This window comes from Schistocerca piceifrons, chromosome 8 (assembly GCF_021461385.2).
Source record: "Schistocerca piceifrons isolate TAMUIC-IGC-003096 chromosome 8, iqSchPice1.1, whole genome shotgun sequence".
Classification (NCBI taxonomy): Eukaryota; Metazoa; Arthropoda; class Insecta; order Orthoptera; family Acrididae; genus Schistocerca; species Schistocerca piceifrons.
Window position 1 is genome coordinate 398,476,799 of NC_060145.1, and position 24,068 is coordinate 398,500,866.

At 42.5% G+C, this 24,068-nt stretch overlaps 1 protein-coding gene across 1 annotated transcript in view; it reads right to left on the reverse strand.

Annotated features, from left to right (window-relative positions):
- LOC124712380 overlaps positions 1-24,068 on the reverse strand; it is a 167,957-nt gene that overhangs the window by 47,177 nt on the left and 96,712 nt on the right. Inside the window, exon 6 of the mRNA XM_047242676.1 lies at positions 13,887-13,984. Within this exon, the coding sequence (XP_047098632.1) occupies positions 13,887-13,984 (98 nt within the window). The remainder of the gene's footprint in view (positions 1-13,886; positions 13,985-24,068) is intronic.

Here is a 24,068-nt window from a genome sequence, read left to right on the forward strand (position 1 = left end):
GGCATGGTAACTGGCCACAATGGCCACCCTGGGTGGTTAGGTTTATGGACATTAGGAAGCATGTAGAAGGTAGGATTGTGGGGAGTGGTAGGGGTGAGCAGAGAGATGGACTCCAGGGAGAGGTTCTGGGATGGGCATAAGGATTTTGAGGAGTGACTGGAGATCCTGCTGGATTTCTGGAATGGGACCATTGTGGCAAGGCTTTTAGGTGGACTTACCTGACTGCTAGCAGAGTCCTTCTGCCAGGTAATCCTTGCAGTTCAAAACAACAGCGGTGGAGCCTTTGTACACAGGTAGGATTATAAGGTTGGGATCAGTTCTTTGATGGTGGATTGCAGTTCTTTCTGCGGATGTAAGGTTAGTGTGCATGTTGAGAGAATCTCTGCTCTCATTGACAAACACCTTCAACCTATTACCCGAAACCTACCGCCCTATATAAAAGATGCCAACCATTTCCTCTACCGACTCTCCACAGTTCTTGTCTCTCTACCACACGGTGTCCTGCTTGTCACTATTGATGCCACCTCCCTTTACACTAACGTCCGTAATGCCCATTGCTTTACCGCTATTGAACACTACCTTTCCTAACACTCCATGGAAACCAAACCAACAACCTCCTCCCCAGTCGCCATGACCAACTACATCCTCACCCACAATTACTTCTCTTTTGAAGGCATCATCCACAAACAAATCCAGGGTACAGATGTAGGCATTTGCATGGCAACAACCTATGCCAACCTACTCATGGGTCATCTAGAGGAATAGTTGCTACACATCCAGAATCCTAAACCTCTCACCTGATTCAGATTCACTGATGACATCTTTGCGATCAGGATTGAGGGTAAGGACACCCTATCCACATTCCTCCAGAACCTCAACAGCTTCTCTCCCATTTTTTTCGCCTGTTCTTACTCAACCCGACAAGCCATCTTCCTACATGTTGACCTCCACCTCAAAGACAGCTACATCAGTACCTCTGTCCATATCAACCTACTAACGACCAGCAATATCTCCACTTCAACAGCTGCCACCCGTTCCATACCAAGAAGTCCCTTTGATACAGCCTAGCCACCCGTGGCTGTCGCATCTGTGGTGACGAGTGGTCCCTCTCAAAATATACCATGGCTCTCACTAAAGCCATCACAGACTGTAATTATTCTCCCAATCATGTACAAAAACAAATATCTCACACCTTATCCCTCCAGTCTTCCACAACCTCCAAAAGTCCCACCATCTGGCCACAGAGGAGCATTCCCCTCCTAACTCAGAAACACCCAAGACAGGAGCAACTGAATTACATTCTCTGCCAGGGTTTCGACTACCTCTTGTAGTGACTTGAAATGAGAAATGTCCTGTCCAGTATCCCCCCCACAGTGGTATTCCACCATCCATCAAATCTACACAATATATTCACCCATCCCTACTGAAATCCTGTTCCCAACCATTTACCTCATGTCTCGTATCGATGTAATGGACCTAAATGCAAGACCTGTCCCATACATCATCTCACCACCATCTACTCCAGTCCAGTCACAAACATCACCAATCCCATCAAAGGAAGGGCTACCCATGAAACCAGTCATGTAATCCACAAGCTTAGTTGCCACGACTGTGCTGCATTCTATGTGGACATAACAACCAACAAGCTGTCTGTCCCCATGAATGGCCACTGACAAACAGTGGCCAAGAAATAACTGGACCACCCTGTTGCTGAGCACACTGCTCAACAGAACATTCTTCATTTCAATGACTGCTTCACAGCATGTGCTGTATGGATCCTTTGTACAACACTAGCTTTTCCTAATTTCGCAGATGTGTTTCCATGCAATATATGCTATGTTCCCATAACCCTTCTGGCCTCAACCTTCGTTAGCCATTGTCCTCAACCAACCAGCACCTTCCCTGTTTCCATTCAAGCAGTACACAGCCCTCATTCCACCATTGCATCCAGGCTTCTTACTTCTCTCCTTTTCCACTACACCCCCACCCCACCCCTCACCACCGACTTCCCTGCCCTCCGTCCAACCTCCCGACTGCACATAGCTCCCCTATACTCTCTCCACCTCGGCTCTGCGTGCTCCCTAGCAGCACTTCATTGTCCCCCCCACCCCTACCCTATCATTGCTCCCCCTCGCTGCCCCAGCCTCCTCCCAACCACTACCCAGTCGCCATTCCCATCACGCACTGATGCTGTTGCTCACAGTGTAGCTTCAGTTGCCAGAGACTGCAGTCGTGTGTGTGTGTGTGTGTGGGGGGGGGGGGGGGGGGGGCGCATGTGTATGTGTCACCTATTTATGACGAAGGCTTCCCTGCCGTGTGTGTGTCGCCTATTTATGACGAAGGCTTTCCTGGCCTAATGCTTATTCGTAACAATCTTCTAGTTACGCCTATCTGTGACTGTGGTGAGTAGCAACTTTCCTTTTCATAATATTGTTACATTCCATCCTGGATTTTCCATTGTTTGATTTTATGTGGTTTAATTAGTTTGTCTGATAGGGTAGATACAACTTGCAACAGCTCTACACTGGTGACAGCTTCACTAATTGGAATTTTTCCCCACTAAGTTCCACCACACATCACCAAAGATCAATTTTGGAATGACATTGAAGAAAAACCCCAACAGCAGGATCATGCTGCAACCTTCTCTTACATGAGATACTATTTCCACACAATACTTACACTGAAGAGTTTGCACCTGAAAAACTATCTCCACTGACCCCAATGGCCACACATCATTATCTCTGACCTCACGCAGCCTGTAGTATGTTGGATACCATCACCTCTGCTCCACTGGTCTCTACAAAAATCAATATTTATTGCCTCTTACTATTGCACATTCGCCTCTGCATAGATACTTACTACATCTAAGTATAACGGAAATGCCTTCTGGTGGACTCAGGTTCCCTCTTGCATTTAACAGCTGCTTATTCCACCCCCTCCCCTCTCCCCCTGTCCAAACCGTTACCAAAATGCCATTGCTGATACACATTAACTATAGTCCAATGAGTATGGTGCACTGCCTTGGCAACAACCCTGTCTGTCCACTTCTGTAACACCTTACAATTTGTGGAGAACATTCCCCACCTATCAAGTACGCCTGTTGACATACTGATCTCCTCACATTCCACTGCTAACCTAACAGCAAAATAAAGATTGTTTGGAGCACATATGGATATCTTCCTACATATATCAGGTGGTAAGTCACTTGCGTATCTATCGAATGGTCTCTGCTCACCTTCCTGCAGCAAAATTTTATTTGCTTCATCACTCTATCACCGAAGTCATCTAAGGCATCCCAATGACTCTTTGTAACAGTACTCAATTGCTCCCAAAAGAACCTGTTCTGTTTCTTTCCTTTGCAGAAGGCCCTGCTTCTACGGCTGGAACATCTCCACATTCCTCAGTACCTCTGCACATCTTACAAAGACTTTTGCCTCTCCACTACATCTACTTTTACCATCCATAATAACTGACTGTCGACCCAAACATCCATACTTCTTGACGTCACCAGGTCTTCCACAAGTAACACATCATCCTCAGATGACCTTCCAGAAAAGGGAATGATTAGGCTAGTGACAGCTGGATCTGCCATATGGTCTGGTGCTTGGAGCAATGCTATTTGGTCACCCTTAACTGCGATTACCCCTCACAATTCTGTACTATCTGCCAACAGCTGTGTTGTCTTTTCCGTCAACAAATATACTGCCTCTGACTCCAAAACACCATGCTTCTCTGTCTCTTGTCCTGGTGACACCTTTACACCTCAGTTACACACTATAACCATAAACTCACAGACTGAAAATGAGCAACAAATCATACTTAATGTCTTATTATTAGCCATCTACACTCCCTGCATTGCCTCGCAACATGACCATAAAGAAGGCATATGAAACAATTTACAGAAACTTACTACGTGCACAGCGCAGTAAGTTCAAGAAGGTTATTCTAGAGCTTCCAAAAGGCTCCAAGTACTTCTCTCTGCAGCTACCCCAAAATTCAGAAGATCAGCCAGTTCTTCTGGCTAAATCAAAGTAACTTTTAAGTTACAGTAACATTCCTGCCTAGATCCCATGTCTGTCACAAACTCCTAAAATAACCAACAGTTCTCTCATTCATCCCACTGTGTTTGACACTGCAGATTGTGGTCTTGAGAACATGCTGTGTCAATGACAAACCACTTACTGCCCACTGAAGACAATGCCACCATTTCTGACACCAACTATAGCTGACCACAAGGGAGGAGGTGTGGCTATGATGCAGGATGGCAGGCAGAAGAGGGCTGAGACAGGATAGCAGCCCAGTGAAAGCTCGCAGAGACTCGGCTGTCTAAATAAATACTTTCATTTTACTCATACATTTGTGCTATGTCGGTGCAGGGTAGTGACCAAGCCCCATTCCATGTAGAGAGAGTCAGGTGACCGGCAAGACAACAACCAGCATTAATCAGCTGACTTGCAATACAGTTGCCGAGCTTTGCTGGTGCCTGTACTGAGTATGGTAAACAACCTATGATGCATGAGTAGCACCACAAACACCACATATCAATGGCGCACAATGACCATCAGTAATCTTGCTATGGCAGCCAGCTCTGGAAGAAATGACTGCGTCCCAGCAGCCGTTGGCATGCGGCATGCACACCGCAATGGCGAAAGGTGGCTGCTGTGTACAGGATATGACCTGCTGCTTCTTGTATAAGAGTCCAGTTTGCTGATGGATTAAGTCTGGGGGTGGTCCACTGCAGAGTGGTACTAGGTCAAAATGGTGGACTTACTGCTGTTTGGGAAAATAGGGGCCTAGAACCCAAAAGTCTCAACAGAAGACTGGAGAGTGATCAACCAGAATGTTGCTCCGGAAGGACGAACCCTGGTGGTGGAGGTCAGTGCGAAGTCCCTGAAGGCAATGCAGCATCAGGACCTGAAACTGTTTTTAGGGTTCTCGCAGTTCACCGTCAGGGTTCTCGGAGACCTCAGAGATGGCAGCAAGACGGAGCCTGGAGGTGCTGCCTGAGTTGCTGCCTGGGGTGACAGGAAGTGGTCGTGGCCCTGATACAAGAACCATATTTATAAAAAGGGGGTGTATTGGGCCTCGGTGGCACTGGAGGTCATCTGATCTATGATAGGTATCTAAGAAACTCCAGAACATGCATCTATGTAAGAAATGGGATTTCTTTCATGCTAATGATGTATTCCTGCTCTAGGGACTTCGTGACCATTAAAATGCACCAATGTTAGGAACGTATCATGAGAGAAATTATTTTGGCCTCAGCATACCTTCCTTACGAAGACAGCTCTCCTCCCCCTTTGCAGGCAAGGAGACTGGTAGAGACTTGCCAACAACAAGGTGATCAACTGCTGGTGGTATGCGACGCCAATGCCCACAACCTAGTGTGGGGCAGCAAGGACAACAACAGTAGAGGTGAGTACCTTCTTGAATTTCTTTTAGCTAACAACTTAGAGGTCCTGAATAGGGGCAATGAACCTACATTCAGGAATAGCACAAGGGAAGAAGTAATTGACATAACCTTTGGTTCCATGACGATGGGTAGCTATGTCAGACAATGGCATGTGGTGTTGGAGCCATCCTCATTGGACCGCATGTATATCAAATTCAGGGTTGAAATGGGAATCAGACAGAGAATGACCTATAGGAATCCCAGGAAAACAGACTGGGAGACATATAGGAGGGACCTTGACTTAGGCTTATCAGAAATGAAACTTCCATAAGGAATCCAGTAGAATTTGAGGAAGTAGCAGAGGATGTTACCTCTGCCATAGTGACCTCATATCAGGGCAACCGCACAATCACCAGGAAGTGCACAAATAATAGTGTTCCTTGGTGGAATAACAAACTGGAAATCCAAAGAAAACAGGTACGGAAACTGTTTAATATTGCGAAACGTAAAGGACAATGGGCTAAATATCGTGAGGCCTTTGTCAATTACAATCTTGCAATCAGACATGCAAAGGAGGCATCCTGGAAGGAATTCTGTGAGGAAGTGGAGGGCACGGCTGCGCAAGTCATACTTCACAAGATTCTCACTAGAGTTCCAACCAATCCAGGAAGTATGTTGAGGAAGGAGGATGGGGAATATACAAAGACAGCACATGAGATGCTGGAATTGCTCCTCAAAACTCACTTTCCTTAATATGCTCTGCCGGACAACACAGACCAGTATGTGACCCCAGCGAGACAATGGTTCTCAGGCACTCGAAGAGAGAACTGGGAATCGGCCAAGGAGTGTGTGAACTTCAACAAAATCCAGTAGGCGGTGGGAACATTCCAACCATTCAAGTCACCTGGCCCAGATGGAATTTTTCCAGTTCTCCTGCAACAGGCAGGAGGAAAGCTCATAAGAGTACTATGCAGGCTATTCAGGGATGCTTGGAGGGCAGTGAAGATTGTCTTCATTCCAAAGCCAGGGAGAATTGATCATACCAAGGCCAAGGATATGAGACCAATCAGTCTGTCCTCCTCCATTCTCAAAACATTGGAAAAACTGGCTATTGTATATGTTGGGGAGAGGAGGCTAAGTAGGGTCCCTCTGCATTCGAATCAACACGCATACCAACCAGGTAAATCATATGAGACAGGTCTCCACCAACTTATTGGGAAGGTGGAAAAAGCATTTCAGTTCCAAGAAATAGCCCTCTGCATCTTCCTGGACATCGAGAGGGCCTTCAGTAACACGACCTTCGATTCCATGGCAAGGGCAGCAGAGGTGCATGACCTATGGACCACTATATGTAGGTGGACCAGGGCCATGCATAGTGGAAGGAAGGTAGAAGTTACCATGATGAACAAAAAGATGGCAATTAAGACCACTAGAGGCTGCCCACAAGGAGTAGTTTCATCTCCTCTATTGTGGAATCGTAGTGGTGAACGAACTCATTGAGGAACTAAGTTCTAGACAATGCTTCTGCCAAGGATACGCAGATGACCTTGTCATAGTAATACTTGGCAAATTTACCGACACAGTTAGGAATATGGCACAAGGAGGATTGGACATTGAGCAAAAATGATGCATTAAACAGGATCTGAGAGTTAATCCTAAGAAGACTGTTGTGGTGCCATTTACGAAGAGACATATTCAACACTCAAGTTGGAATCTAAAGCTCTTCGATGAAACTCTACCTGTGAAGGGGATAGTGAAATATCTAGGGGTAACCTTGAATGAGAAGCTAACTTGGACCTCTCACATTAAGAGAATCTGCTCCAAGGCAAAAAGTACTCTAGTGAGTACTAGGAGGGCCTGTGGCAAAAACTGGGGCCTAAGTCCCAGGGGTTGGGTGGTTGGTTTGGGGAAGGAGACCAGACAGCGAGGTCATCGGTCTCATCGGATTAGGGAAGGACGGGGAAGGAAGCCGGCCGTGCCCTTTGAAAGGAACCATCCCGGCATTTGCCTGAAGCGATTTAGGGAAATCACGGAAAACCTAAATCAGGATGGCCGGACGCAGGATTGAACCGTCGTCCTCCTGAATGCGAGTCCAGTGTCTAACCACTGCGCCACCTCGCTCGGTAAGTCCCAGGGGTATGCACTGGATATACACCACAGTGGTTAGACCTAGGATTTCCTACGGGTCTGTAGTGTGGTTGAAGAAGGTAGAACAGCAGGTTGCTCCTAAGGAGCTTGCTAAGGTGCAGAGATTGGCCTGCTTACCCATAACGGGCGGAATTAGCAGCACACCAACCGCTGGAATGGAAGCCATGCTGGATATGCCTCCACTTCACCTTTGGGTCAAGATGAAGGCAGCAGCTGGGGCACACAGACTTAAAACTGGCAAAAACTGGGTCTCATTCAGATATCCAGAATCACACACTAACATAGTGAGTGAGGTAAACATAGGAATGACTGGGGAAATGCCTGCCAACTATATAATAACTCCCAACTGCTTCGACAAGCCTTACAACATAATAATTGGAAGTAGGGAGCAGTGCCAAAAAACAGCCAACACTGGAGAGCATCATCTTGCTAGGAAAACTGGCCTCTGTATTCGAAGCTAAAATTACTGCAATCAGGGCATGTGTGGAGGAGAGTATGCATAGGTGCTACAATGACCATAGCATCTGCACCTATTCAGACAGCCAGGCAGCCCTGAAATCATTAGCATCTCCTGCAATAAGATCTAAGATTGTTGCAGATTGCCACAGGGCTCTGGTGGACCTAGGGGGAAGCAATAGGGTAAACCTAGTGTGGGTCCCTGGCCACTCAGGGATCTGTGACAATAAACAAACCGATAAGATTGGCTAGGATGGTGGCAACAACTCCATTTATTGGACCAGAACCTGTCCTGACAATCACCAAGGCGATGATATAATTAGAACTATGGAACTGGCTTAGGAAACAGCATGTAGGATATTGGACTAAGATCCATAAACAAAAACAGGGTAAGGTAATGATGCCAAGCCATGTTTTATAAGAAGCTCTGTAATCCTGGGATTGATTGAACAGAAAAGAGATCAAACTCATGACTGGACTGATGATCGCCTATGGGAATTTCAAAAAACACCTACACATAATGGGTATAACGCAAGAGGACCCTAAATGTAGGATCTGTGATGACGGTGAAGAAACTGCATCACACCTAATCTTCGAATGCATGGCACTGGAGAGTAAAAGATACAGAATCTTCGGGACAACTAGACCTGAAGAAATTGTGTCTCACAAAAAACTGGTAGAGGGACTCCTTGTTCTATTTAAGGGCACTGGTTGGCTTTACTACATATACAGGGAGCGATACCGCACAATAAACCTAGTTTCGGTGCAGGCAGTGGCAGGTGAGACCTAAGTTGTTTTAGCTTCCCTGTTAAAAATCAATCAATCAATCAAACAAATCCAGCTGATGATAATGGTGTGACATGCTCAACTGATGTAAATATAGAGTGAATGTTGCAGCATATTGTTATGGATGTTCTAAGCTGTAAAAGAAGTTGTCATTTAGAAAACTTAGCAGCATTTCAAGCATTGAGGTGTACAAATAAGTTTCAAAACTGTGTAGATGCTTGGACAATATCGGATTCTCATGGATGGAGTTGGCAGTTTTCAGAGACTTCAATTAGAGATGTTAAGATCAACACTGTAGTATTCGGACTCCTCTATATCCAAACCAAGACATAAAAAACAAAAACCATAAGAAACAGCAATGTACCCAGAAAGATCTACTCTAGGACTATGGCATGCCTGAGAAAGATTTTAGGATTAATTCATGTTAATTGAATCATCATTGTATGTCATACACAAACAAACTTTAGCAGACAATCACGAGGTTCCTGAAGCTGTATCTGAGAGCATCAAAAGTATTGCATCTAACAGATGTATTTTTAATTTGTTGAGTATGAAGTGGTAGTCATGCACAAAGGAAGGAAAAACTGAAACTTCATGTATACAGCAAGTGATTTTGGCTTGTGTTAATGATTGGTAAGAGCATCTTCAGCTTCTGAAGTCAAGTTTTCCTCAGTTGCGTGTAATATTATGGTATATTGATAATTTTTACTTTATGCACTGTCTGACTACAACTGAATGAAACACAATTTTCGTGCCATACCCATTTCGCCTTTATTCTCTGCAAAGCATCTTCAGTGGCATGGAATATGTACATATTTTTGCAGAATACAAGAGAACTCACAAGTTGCAAACTTACAAACACACTCAACAAACACACACAATGACACCACCACACAGAAAAGAACCAGATGGTACACCATGACTTACACACATAAATTAACACACAGAGTTGCAAACATCCTAAAGAGACAGGGCTTCCAAATAACATGTAAGACTAGGTAATCCAATCACACCTAAGCCAACCAGCTACCAAGAGGGACAATTCCAACAATCAGGAATATATAAACTTGAATGTCAAAGTTGTGATGCAGGAATTTTAAAACAGGATACAAAGAACATATCAGGTGTTGGAAGTACGGAACAAACAATTCCACATTTGCAGAACATTTAAAACACCATAACCACCTCCTACAAACACGGAACAAGAAATGAAAATAATGAGAATAAGCAACCATGACATATATAAAAATGTAAGAAAACTTCAACATTAGGAAAGCCATCGCTAAAAACAAACATGTGATAAATGAACAAACACACATCAGCACAAGCTCCCTACTACGCTTAATAAAAGAAATGATACAATAAAAATCATTCCTCTCACACAACCAGGAAAAAAAAATCCCCACCCCCCTCCCATTTCACCTTCTGGGGAGAAACACACACACACACACACACACACACACACACACACACACACACACACACACACACATTCATTTTAAATGGATACACAAACAGATCAGATACTTCAAAAATTACACTCTAAAGTTGGCAATAACGTCTGACAGTGGGCAACCCAAACCAAAACATTACACCAAAACAAGTGTGCAGCTCCAGAAAATATTAGATACAGGCTCCCAGGTAGATGCTATTTTTCTTGACTTCCGGAAGGCGTTCGATACAGTTCCGCACTGTCGCCTGATAAACAAAGTAAGAGCCTACGGAATATCAGACCAGCTGTGTGGCTGGATTGAAGAGTTTTTAGCAAACAGAACACAGCATGTTGTTATCAATGGAGAGACGTCTACAGACGTTAAAGTAACCTCTGGCGTGCCACAGGGGAGTGTTATGGGACCATTGCTTTTCACAATATATATAAATGACTTAGTAGATAGTGTCGGAAGTTCCATGCGGCTTTTCGCGGATGATGCTGTAGTATACAGAGAAGTTGCTGCATTAGAAAATTGTAGCGAAATACAGGAAGATCTGCAGCGGATAGGCACTTGGTGCAGGGAGTGGCAACTGACCCTTAACATAGACAAATGTAATGTATTGCAAATACATAGAAAGAAGGATCCTTTATTGTATGATTATATGATAGCGGAACAAACACTGGTAGCAGTTACTTCTGTAAAATATCTGGGAGTATGCGTACGGAACGATTTGAAGTGGAATGATCATATAAAACTAATTGTTGGTAAGGCGGGTACCAGGTTGAGATTCATTGGGAGAGTGCTTAGAAAATGTAGTCCATCAACAAAGGACGTGGCTTACAAAACACTCGTTCGACCTATACTTGAGTATTGCTCATCAGTGTGGGATCCGTACCAGGTCAGGTTGACGGAGGAGATAGAGAAGATCCAAAGAAGAGCGGCGCGTTTCGTCACTGGGTTATTTGGTAACCGTGATAGCGTTACGGAGATGTTTAATAAACTCAAGTGGCAGACTCTGCAAGAGAGGCGCTCTGCATCGCGGTGTAGCTTGCTCGCCAGGTTTCGAGAGGGTGCGTTTCTGGATGAGGTATCGAATATATTGCTTCCCCCTACTTATACTTCCCGAGGAGATCACGAATGTAAAATTAGAGAGATTAGAGCGCGCACGGAGGCTTTCAGACAGTCGTTCTTCCCGCGAACCATACGCGACTGGAACAGGAAAGGGAGGTAATGACAGTGGCACGTAAAGTGCCCTCCGCCACACACCATTGGGTGGCTTGCGGAGTATCAATGTAGAGAGAGAGAGAGAGAGAGAGAGAGAGAGAGGGGGGGGGGGGGGGGACAAGTGGCATTTATAAAAAGAGGAACGACACCAAAAATGGAACAGGTGTGTAATATGTAGAAAATCATCCATGCAATCTGTAAGTACAGTTCAAAATATTACTGCATTATATCAAAAACCAACCACCAGAATGGTTTGTAACATGTAGGTACATTGATGAAAATGTAAACTAAATAGCAAAAATATGTACATATTCTAGGCCACTGAATATGCCTTCCAGAGAATAAAGGTGAAATGCATACGGTATGAAAATTGTGTTTCATCCAGTTGTAGTAAGACGGTCCATAAAGTAAAAATTATCAATACATCCTAAAATTGGTAAGTGCCTTCCTGAATATGGTGAGTCACAATTCCATCATACAGCCAACTCCATTTTCTCTAAGTATACTGGACAAATTCCCAGACATATCCAATAAAATCACTTAATTTCAAGCTTTTTTCATAAGATCTAATTGCTAGACTCACTGTGCAGATTTATGTCTCCAACTGTTTTCAGCAAGAGCAATGTACCCTCACTGCTTCAGACAATACGAACTCCGTCATGATAAATTTCAAACGAGAAATTTTTCTGATCATCTTGACTGAAGAAACAAATGATCATCACAAGCAAGTTAAATGAACTTTGCACTCCATGCCGCAATAAGGAGGTGTGAGAAATACATATTTGTCAAACGATAAGCATATTGCTCTTAAATTTACAACATGAAGGTCTATTAGGATTTAACATCTCACCAATGATGACTTCATTAAATGTGTAGCATTAGCTTGGCTAGGATAAATATATGGAAGGAAATTGGCTGCAGCATTTTATAAAGAATAATCCCAGCATTTACCTTCATTTTGTGAAACACAGAAAACCTACATCTGGATGGCTGGATGTACGAGGGTTGGAACTTTAATAGTGGCAACTATTTATTTACAGTTTGTACAAAATAGATACATGTTTCAAAGGTTTACTGACCTTCAAAGTATAACCCATTGCCAGCGATGTGGAAGTCATAGGATACTCTTAGCAGTGCCAGTTGTGTTGGCAGTTCGAGTGGCGCAGTCTATTGCCCGAGGAATTTGTAGCAGTTCTGAAGCGAATGCCGTGAAGTGTTTCCTTCAGTTTAGAAACTGAGTTGAACTTACAAGGGCTTAAGTCAGTGGAGTGCAGTAGGTGGTATAGATAGCACTTAGCAGCCCCATCAGCCAAACAAATCACAAGCAGCTTGCACTGTACATGCTTGAGCATTGTCCTGCAAAATGATGGTCAGGTCCTGCAGAAAGTGTCATCACTTCTGTCTCTATGCTGTCCATTTTTGGAACACAACCTACAACCAGCTTAGAGACAGGAGTGATGACACTTTCTGCAGGACCTGACCATCATTTTGCAGGACAATGCTCAAGCACGTACAGTGCAAGCTGTTGCTGATTTGCTTGATTGATGGGGCTGCTAAGTGCTATACCATCTACTGCACTCCCCTGATTTAAGCCATCGTCAGCTGAACTCAGTTTCTAAACTGAAGGAAATACTTCACAGCATTCGCTTCAGAACTGCTACAAATTCATCGGGCAATAGACAAAGCCACTCGAACTGTCAACACAACTGGCCATGCTAAGAGTATCCTACAACTTCCACATTGCTGGCAACGGGTTACACACAATGCTGGTGACTACTGGGAAGGAGGTCAGTAAAACTTTGAAACACGTGTCTATTTTGTACGAGCTGTAAATAAATAGTTGCTACTATTAAAGTTCCTACCCTCGCAGATTTGTGCCCAATGGTTTCCAAACATGAGGCCACTGTCTTAACCATTCCACCATCTCGCTCAGATGTACCGTTCCGTTAAAGTGTGCAACAAATTGCATGCCTCATGTAATTGATACTTTTTAAAAAAATTAATATTGTAACCAATGAAGGATCAGAGTAAGGAAGGATAGAATTTAACATACTACTGACATTGATGTCATTAGAGGTGACACTAGTTCAGATGGAAAAGGAGAGGGAAGAAAACATCCAGTATGGTGATGAAGGGCCATTCCGAAATGTGTCTGAAAGGAGTTAAAGAAATTGCAGAAAACTGAAATCAGAGCTGCTGTTCATTCATCTGAACACCACTCCAACAAATTTTAAAATCCAGCTTATTCACAACTGTGTCACTCACTCATGTACCAATGGATTACTGGATAATTGTGGTGCAAAAATAACAAAATACAGTCTACAAAGTTTCCTCTTCGTCAAGCATGTAAATTTAATACAAAATTAATTCCGACTATTTTATAGTACAATGAAACCAGTAAATCACCAATCACACAAAAGTTTAGATATGTAATAATGGTCAGAAACCTCTCTGCTGGACTCATGCTCCTTATAAAATTCATCACAGGAAGTACGGAATGAGGAAGTTACTTCCTCACATGATTTTATTTGAGCCTCTATTTCACCTGGAATGAAAAGAAATAGTAACATTTAAGGGCCTAAATACAAAAATTAGTAACTAAATTAAATACATTATAGCAAAACAAAAGAACATAGTAATTCATCATCAATATACAAGGAAAGCAAAGTGGTCTTGTTTTGATAGTACTAAAAATATAATAACAATAGCCTACTTTTGTGTGGAGGAGGTGAAAAACAAGGAAATATATTTTCTCTTGGATGATGGTAAGATAAGTAGCTGAACAATTATAACACAACAATGTCTAAAAACAAGTGAAATGTTACTACACTTCTACAGCACATACTTCCAGAGCAGAAGAGAATTAAAAGCTAGCAATAAAACCAACTTTTTGAGAACAACAATTCCCTGCTCACGAAAAGACCACATGGGAACTGGATTTTTGTAATCTTAATCAGGACTCAAATTTCAATCACTCAAAGCTGCTCAACACAACTTTCAAAAATTCTTCAGAAAATCAACAGTAAATTTTTTATGAGTGTCTTTACATACTAAAGTAAAGTTGATTTTTCTTGACAAACCGGATGGCTCTGTGGTAGAATGCTCAATTGTTATGTAGGAGTCTTAGGTTCAATTCCCTGCCAACGCAAATTTTTAAACAGAGGTGCATGTTCAGCTTGCATTTCTAAAAAGCACAAAATACTTTAAGATGGATAAAAATCAGTACTGTTCAAGGCAGGTAATTGGTGCTTTGAGTCTTGTTTCGGTCATTACTTCTTTCGTTTACTTTTTTTTCCATTCAGTTGAAATACCTATAAACAGCTCAAACAAATACACATACATGCAGAACACATTTTTTATGAGGACAGGACAGGTGATCAGCCATGGCCTTGCTGAAGGAACCATCCCAGCACTTGCCTGAAAAAATTTAGGGAGAACCACAGAAAACCTAAATCACAATGGCCAAACAGAGCAAACTCCATCCTCCTCAACATAAAGTAAGTCTCTTAAAATATTCAGGTGGTCCCTATCTTTTAAAGTTCTTTTCATCGCACACAATTTTCACCATGTAATCTACAATCTAAAACATTAAAAGCATTAACTAAGAGAAAAATGTACTTTCAAATGCTACTGTGTTATTACAATATTAAGTGAGTAGATGATGAATTTCACAGTTCAAAAATGTATCACCTGCTCCAGCACTCTCGCAGCACCTCTGTAACAGAGAGAACATTTTGGTGGGAAGCAGATCTGAAGACATGATTGGAGTAAATAATAGAGAAGCCAAGGTGGTCCTCACACTTAGATCCACCAGTGTAGACATCCAAATAGTTGCAGAGCTCATTTATGACACTCTAAAACCTTAACAGTTGACTTCAATGGACAGAACACACAAATTACCTTTTAAAGTTAACTCCCTCAGCATTTACAGATTGACTGATTACTGGGTTAAGGAGGACTAAAAAGCAATGTCAACAGTCTCTTCCTACTCTAATAGTCAAATCCAAAAGGATCCCTTGAGGACAAAAAGGTGGACACCCAAGTTGATCTTTTGCAACAGCTCCTGAGGAATAAAGCTAGGCCCAGGATAGACAGAAGTAAAAACAGCTGAAGTAAAAAAGTGCAGTGAAGTGGAAGTAGGTGTGCCAAACAGAAACAGCAAGAGGCCTTCTGGGAGACTCCTGGCGGGAAGTCCACATCAGCCCACCGACTGACAGACTCCCAAGTCACTGGAGAATACAGGCCATGTCAGGCCAATCTACTGCTCAGGGGCAGCTTGATAGACGATTCAATCTTTAGCAATTTCATTTGACTTGCAAAACATCAAAGCTTCAGTGTTCATTGCTAAGCAGTGAACAACAAGATTTTGACTACTAACATAGGGGCATCATGACAACGACTATGTTAGTCCTTTTACTAGAGGATATAACATCAAGTTAGCCAGGTGTGACTGACATGAAGTGTGCATAAAATAGGTCTAGATACTATGGTCACGGTACACGACATTCGCCATCAAAGAGGTGAGGGGACACAGGAAGAGAAAAGTTGTCTGTCCACATTGTTAGTGTTGTAAATGGACCAACAATGGTAGCTCAGGCTGTAGCACTGGCTTCAGCTGACATGCCTAGAAGCTGTTGCAATTTCTCATTGCGCACTTACAGCAATTAAAACTTTGCAAAATGAATGTTTTTCAGGGAGTTCTTGTTAGAGTGATGTACTGACAGCATCGAAGGTGTGAACGTGAGTTGTGAGTCGTGCCCAGGTAATAGAGTCAGCAACAGTACTGCCCGTGAAAGGTGATGGTCTGTGTTCAAGTCCCACTTTTGACTTATTTTTTTAATCTGTTCAGATGTTTCATAACTCAAAGTTTATTCATACTCTCATTTCAACGTGACATGGCCCAGGACTTATACTCCAGTGTTTGTATAGATCTGAAATTTCTACCCCCCATACTTACCTCCGCTACTAAATTGATGTTTCCCAGATGTCTCAGAAAGTGTCCTATCATCCAATCCCTTCTTTTAGTCAAGTTCCATCACAAATTTTTCTCTCTTCAATTATATTGCAATCTATCCATCTAATCTTCAACATTCTTCGTAGCAACATACTCAAATTCCCTTCTTGTCTGAACTGCTTATCATCCATGTTCCACTTCTGTACAAGGCTACAATTCAGCCACCTTCAGAAACGACTTACTAACACTTAAATGTATGTCAACAAATTTCTCTTCTTCAGAAACACTTTCCCTGCCACTGAAAGTCTACATTTTAGTTCATCTCTGCTCAGCCACCATCAGTTACTTTACTGACCAAATAGAAGAACACATCTATTACTTTCGATATCCCATTTCCTAATCTAAATCCCTCAACGTAAGCTGATTTAGTTCTAATGCATTCCATTAGCTCTGTTTTGCTTTGGTTAATGTTCATCCTACATCTTCCTCAAGACACAGTCCATTCCGTTCAACTGCACTTCCACGTCCACGTCCTTTGCAGTTTCTGACAATTTCACATTGTCAACCATAAACCTCAAAGTGCTTATTTTCTCTCCCTGCACTTTACTTCCACTGACAAATTTTTCTTTGTCAGGAAATATGAAAAAAATGCTAGAGGTGCACTGTTCTGGCCTAAACTGTCAACATTGCATATTCCAAATTGTCCTGAGAATAGATCGATATCTGGTGCATGATCAGTAGTCGTCCAATCTTCCTCAGAATCGGTGCGGTGCGCACGTCTCGGCTTCCCCTCGCCGTTAGTCTCACTCGTTCTTCAGGCACAATATCGACGGGATTACTTGCTGCTGAAGTGCTTGGACACCTGCCCTCCTCTTCTGAGTCTATCAGAAGAGTAGTATTTGCAAATAAAATCATAATTACGTACTGAGAGTTTTTTCAGTGAAAATCTGAGCAAAAATAATAGATGTTTTGTTGTCAGAATTCTTTACCTGAACTGCCACAAACTTCTTCTTGAACATAGTCCACATGATCATCAGAGTCATCTACAATATCTTCCTCTGACAAATCAACGTAAATTTCTTCTAAATCGCAATATAACTCACGAGCAATTTCTTCATCCGTCAAGCCACACTTCCCTATGTCGACGCTACTGAGACCGCGCGGGAAAAAATCGCTGCTCACAAAACCCGACAAATAAAAAGGGAAGCACAACCTTCCACAGCATGCCCACACTATCTAGTGACCAATACTCGAACTACAGTCCATGCAGCACATCCCAGACAAGCGGGAGCCGTAAGAACACACAAAGGAAAGAAGGGGAAGAACGAGAACACACACCCGTAAAATTACAGGCGCCGGACTTTCGGGCAGGTCGCGCACGCCCATATTTTTATGGGCATCGGTGCCTAAGTGTTAACAGATTCAGAATGTGTTAATTTTGATAGAGCTGGTGGCTCTTGATGTGGCATGCTGATTTTGAGAGCTGGATAGATATCATTTGGACTCATATTTACTCCATTGTTTACTTTTTGTAAATCAAACTCCTGGTGCACTGCAAAGTCATTGTCTCTAAGTTCATGCCTTTTACATGGTGAAAGTACTGCATTCCAGAGGCCATTTTTTACATTTACCATTACTACTGTTCTCAAGAAGACCACTCCAAATGGCAGTAATAAAAATCTGAGGTTACTACTTGAATTGGGTTATTTGCCCACCAGGCTTCTATTTCTTGGTGCTGGGGGAGGGGGGGAGGGGATAATGTGTTTTATGAGTGGAATGGAGTGATAAACAAATGATGTGGTCATGGTTTTCTCTTGCTTTGCCTATACACAAATGTTATACAATGTCCATCAAGTATTAGCACAACTGGATCACACCAGATGGTTTCACAAAGTTCACAAAATTTTCAAACTACTTAGCAAAAGTATGAGTCTGAATCCAATTACTAAGGTGGCAAGCTGAAGTTGTCCCAATAAGAGACAACGTGTCCTACAATGTGATACTGTCATATATTAGGATACCCATAGTACTGCATATTAGGAGTATGCCATCTTGCACTAGAAACATAGTCTCACAGTTATGCTGCTCAGTTCGAAGGACAATTCATTACAGTGAATGCATGGGTACTTTGAGAAGAATATAATCATATAAATATTTCTGCAACAACTAGTCAACTTCAGATATTAAAGCACTATAAGCACATACACTCAAAGAACTTGAAATTCAACGCTTTTAAAATCTTGGAGTCTCGGCAATGTCCAGCTCCACAATGGTCTTTTTTTCACTGCCCTACACCTCAGGTGCTGTCAGAACTAAATTCTTATACTTCCCAACAGAGCTGCACAATTACTTTAGTCAGAATCTAACTATGTCACATCAGCAAGCTCTCCCACAATTGACACCTTTCCTCTGTATTAAAAATCATTTTCAGTAACGATATTATCATTTGCTACATTAAAAAATGACAAATAAGAGCATAAACAGTCATTTTCTTTCCAGTTGTAGTAAGGCATAGTGTAGTGCATTCTGTCATCTGCAGTTTCATACCAGCAGACCACTGAAATTATTGGTTTTGTTTTACTCGAACATCAAGGAGACATGAACTATAATTTCCACTAGAAAAACATATTCTACATTTGTCCTGTTTAGGTCATTATAAATGTTCAATCAGATTTTAATAAATATTATCTGACAAAATTTAAATGTCCTATTCAGAATTATTAAGCTAAATTGTTGAACTTATTTTTCCCAGTAAATCTGTAATTTTACTTTGAGAACAAAATTTATAAGTTCATTATTAAACATCTATTCTTCCTTACCCAGTTTTGTCTTAAGGATTTTTTTCTGCTGCATCTGTTTTTCTGTTCTGTTTGTTGCTTCTGCAAACAGCTTTAAGCGTACTGACAAAACTTTCTCTTTGGCAACTTAATACGGCACTGATTGCATTTGAAACTGTGAGTGATAGTGAATTTTAGAGTTCCCGAAAAAAAGCGCGAATGGATTGCTGTTGAACTTGCTGCTTGCATTTGAGTGAGTAATTTCAAGTGGTTGGGAGAGAGGTACAACATTACCAGTTTCATTCATTCCGAAGAACTGATTAAATCTTCGATTAGATACTCTCTCCTAAGTTTGAAATATGAGCTTTGTAAAACATTAAGTTTTGCTAGAAGTCTGACTGACATAAAATAAGTTACTTCTCAAAACAACAATATTCTCTGACAAATTTTGTTTAAATTTTGAGAGTTCTTTGATACAGTTTTCCTTAGGCCAGTATTACACTATCAAATTTCTTTGTCAAATATCTTTGTCCAATATCTTTATCAAAGATATTTGATGGTGTAATAGGGAACTTTGTCAAATGTCGTCCAATATTTGATCAAATCTAGAGCCTGTAGATTTGATCAGAGAAGTTGCTTGTCTTCCGTTCACTGCAATGTGACATGTTACCACATGCAACGCTGCATTCTGTAGTGTTTTTATAAACATTTTGGGCAAATACAATTGGTGTGTGCCGACAACTACAAAATTAATAGAGATGTATGAAGCTGATGAGGTGCTTTACAATGTGAGGCACGCTGAACACAAAAATAGATTACGAAGATTGAAGACCTGATCAAATATTCCATGAAATATATTTGACAAAGATCTTTGACATAGCGCTAGAAGGGGTATTACACTGTCATCATATTTTTCGTCAAAGTTCAAGATGGCTGACAACAACTTGTTATTAACTGCAGCAGTTGCATGTACCACAATTGCACTGTGTGCATATGTGGAAGAGAAGCGGGGGAAAAAAAGGAAACATACGTGGGTGAAGCCGTGGGTTTTATGAGGACACGATAAAAGCATTCAACAAAGCTTGTTACGTGAGCTTACAGTGGAGGAGGTCAAGTTGTACATCAATTACTTAAGAATGGGTGAGCATACATTTCTGTATGTGCTCAATGAAGAGTATCCTCATATCACAAAGCACAATATTCACTTAAGAACTGCAGAAGACAGGCTCACTGTCTGCTAACTGTCTGCTAACCTAACCTAACCCTCTCCTGTAGCAAGGAATCGAGTGTTACAGTGAGCCTGTCTTCTGCAGTTCTTAAGTGAATATTGTGCTTTGTGATATGAGGATACACTTCATTGAGCACATACAGAAATGTATGCTCACCCATTCTTAAGTAATTGATGTACAACTTGACCTTCTCCACTGTAAGCTCACGTAACAAGCTTTGTTGAATGCTTTTATCGTGCCCTCATAAAACCCACGGCTTCACCCACGTATGTTTCCTTTTTTTCCCCCGCTTCTCTTCCACATATGCACACAGTGCAATTGTGGTACATGCAACTGCTGCGGTTAATAACAAGTTGTTGTCAGCCATCTTGAACTTTGACGAAAAATATGATGACAGTGTAATACCCCTTCTAGCGCTATGTCAAAGATCTTTGTCAAATATATTTGATGGAATATTTGATCACATCTTTGATCAAATCTTTTACAAAGAAATTTGATAGTGTAATACCGGCCATAGCTTGTACTACAAAAGAGTCTCTTAAAAAGATTACAAGTGATATGCACTAGTGTTGTATTCATTAAGACATGAGATTCTATGACAGATAGGCCATTGGCACTGCTGCGTGCACAGCTGTTATTTATGCAACAGCCACAGACTCCAGTGTGGTGGCTCCATCCTCTCCTCCATGTGGGAAAGGAATGTTGTAACCTTGACTGTTGCATATGTCACAGCCGCCAATTACACAAGACAGCTATCCAGTGTTCTCCATAGGAAAGCAGGATGTGGTATCCATGGCTGGCACCTTAAAATCCGACCAACAGCTACCCAGCAGAGCGCCACGGGTTGTTGCACTGCCGAGGTGTCTGCAACTCGACCACAGCTCATCACGTATCTGGCAGCCACTGCGGTATCTGGTGGCACCACTTATGCTGGATACTGTGCTGTTTTCACCAGCACTAGCTCACCTTTGCAAGCCGTAGGACAGAAGCACAAATTCCAATTATTCCTCTGCCAGACGGCTTTGTGAGATGCCACTAAGCAGCTCAGAAGTCAGTCTGTGAGTGTGTGAATCCAACTCTAGTGCATGAATTCAGTATTGATATTCAATGAGTTCAGTTTGCCAGAGCACATGCTAGTCGGAACCAAGAAACCGATAGGTAGCAGATACTGACTTTGCTTATGGCAGTGTTTCTATACTGTGACAGACCGTCCCCTTAAACAGTACCTCAATAAATGTTATCATACGAGCACAATCTTTCAGTTGCATTCATTTAGAATTTGTTCAGTTGCTATTCAGAGTCTAATGTTAGTATGTATTCTCTGTGTCAATAATAATTTTCTATTTTTATTGGTTATCTGGGCACACCTCTCTTCTTGTAGCATGCATAACCCACAACGGGATCCAAAAGGCACCTATCATGGCGGGAACATAACAAAATACTGAACGCTGACACCCAGGCTATTCAATTGTAAGCTACTTGCACAGTGACGCTACTGCCTCTTTCGGACTACACACGGTGCTGCTGGTCATAACATTACATATTTCCAAATTGCTGTTGACAGCCTACCCTTCCAAGGATAATGTTTTACTGGTATTAATTACCGGTGTTGTGTGTAGTATGCTTTGCTGGTATAATATGTTGCTGTCATAAGCCAAGATTGGCATTAAGGGGAGTTAGAACAAAAAAAAAATTTCAAATTTTCGGATTTTTATCTCATTATAAAATTTGCAATTTTCTAAATAAAATGATTATATATATATATATTACCAAACGAAAGCGCTGGCAGGTTGATAGACACACAAACAAACACAAACATACACACACTGCTTGTGTCTGTGTATGTGCAGATGGATATGTGTGCGTGTGCGCGAGTGTATACCTGCCCTTTTTTCCCCCTACGGTAAGTCTTTCCACTCCCGGGATTGGAATGACTCCTTACCCTCTCCCTTAAAACCCACATCCTTTCGTCTTTCCCTCTCCTTCCCTCTTTCCTGATGAAGCTACTGTTGGTTGCAAAAGCTTGAATTTTGTGTGTATGTTTGTGTGTCTATCAACCTGCCAGTGAGATTTTATATAAACAAAGATGATGTGACTTACCAAACGAAAGCGCTGGCAGGTCGATAGACACACAAACAAACACAAACATACACACAAAATTCAAGCTTTCGCAACCAACGGTTGCTTGATCAGGAAAGAGGGAAGGAGAGGGAAAGACAAAAGGATGTGGGTTTTAAGGGAGAGGGTAAGGAGTCATTCCAATCCCGGGAGCGGAAAGACTTACCTTAGGGGAAACAAAGGACAGGTATACACTCGCACACACACCCATATCCAACCGCACATACACAGACACAAGCAGACATTTGTAAAGGCAAAGAGTTTGGGCAGAGATGTCAGTCGAGGCGGAAGTACAGAGGCAAAGATGATGTTGAAAGACAGGTGAGGTATGAGCGGCGGCAACTTGAAATTAGCGGAGGTTGAGGCCTGGCGGATAACGAGAAGAGAGGATATACTGAAGGGCAAGTTCCCATCTCCCGAGTTCTGACAGGTTGGCGTTAGTGGGAAGTATCCAGATAAACCGGACGGTGTAACACTGTGCCAAGATGTGCTGGCCGTGCACCAAGGCATGTTTAGCCACAGGGTGATACTCATTACCAACAAACACTGTCTGCCTGTGTCCATTCATGCGAATGGACAGTTTGTTGATGGTCATTCCCACATAGAAGGCTTCACAGTGTAGGCAGGTCAGTTGGTAAATCACGTGGGTGCTTTCACACGTGGCTCTGCCTTTGATTGTGTACACCTTCCGGGTTACAGGACTGGAGCAGGTGGTGGTGGGAGGGTGCACGGAACAGGTTTTACACCGGGGGCGGTTACAAGGGTAGGAGCCAGAGGGTAGGGAAGGTGGTTTGGGGATTTCATAGGGATGAACTAACAGGTTACGAAGGTTAGGTGGACGGCAGGAAGACACTCTTGGTGGAGTGGGGAGCATTTCATGAAGGATGGATCTCATTTCAGGGCAGGATTTGAGGAAGTCGTATCCCTGCTGGAGAGCCACATTCAGAGTCTGATCCAGTCCCAGGAAGTATCCTGTCACAAGTAGGGTTCTTCTGTGGGAGGTTCTGGGCTTGAGGGGATGAGGAAGTGGCTCTGGTTATTTGCTTCTGTACCAGGTCGGGAGGGTAGTTGCGAGATGCGAAAGCTGTTTTCAGATTGTTGGTGTAATGGTTCAGGGATTCCGGACTGGAGCAGATTCGTTTGCCACGAAGACCTAGGCTGTAGGGAAGGGACCGTTTGATGTGGAATGGGTGGCAGCTGTCATAATGGAGGTACTGTTGCTTGTTGGTGGGTTTGATGTGGACAGACGTGTGAAGCTGGCCATTGGACAGATGGAGGTCAACGTCAAGGAAAGTGGCATGGGATTTGGAGTAGGACCAGGTGAATCTGATGGAACCAAAGGAGTTGAGGTTGGAGAGGAAATTCTGAAGTTCTTCTTCACTGTGAGTCCAGATCATGAAGACGTCATCAATAAATCTGTACCAAACTTTGGGTTTGCAGACCTGGGTAACCAAGAAGGCTTCCTCTAAGCGACCCATGAATAGGTTGGCGTACAAGGGGGCCATCCTGGTATCCATGGCTGTTCCCTTTAATTGTTGGTATGTCTGGCCT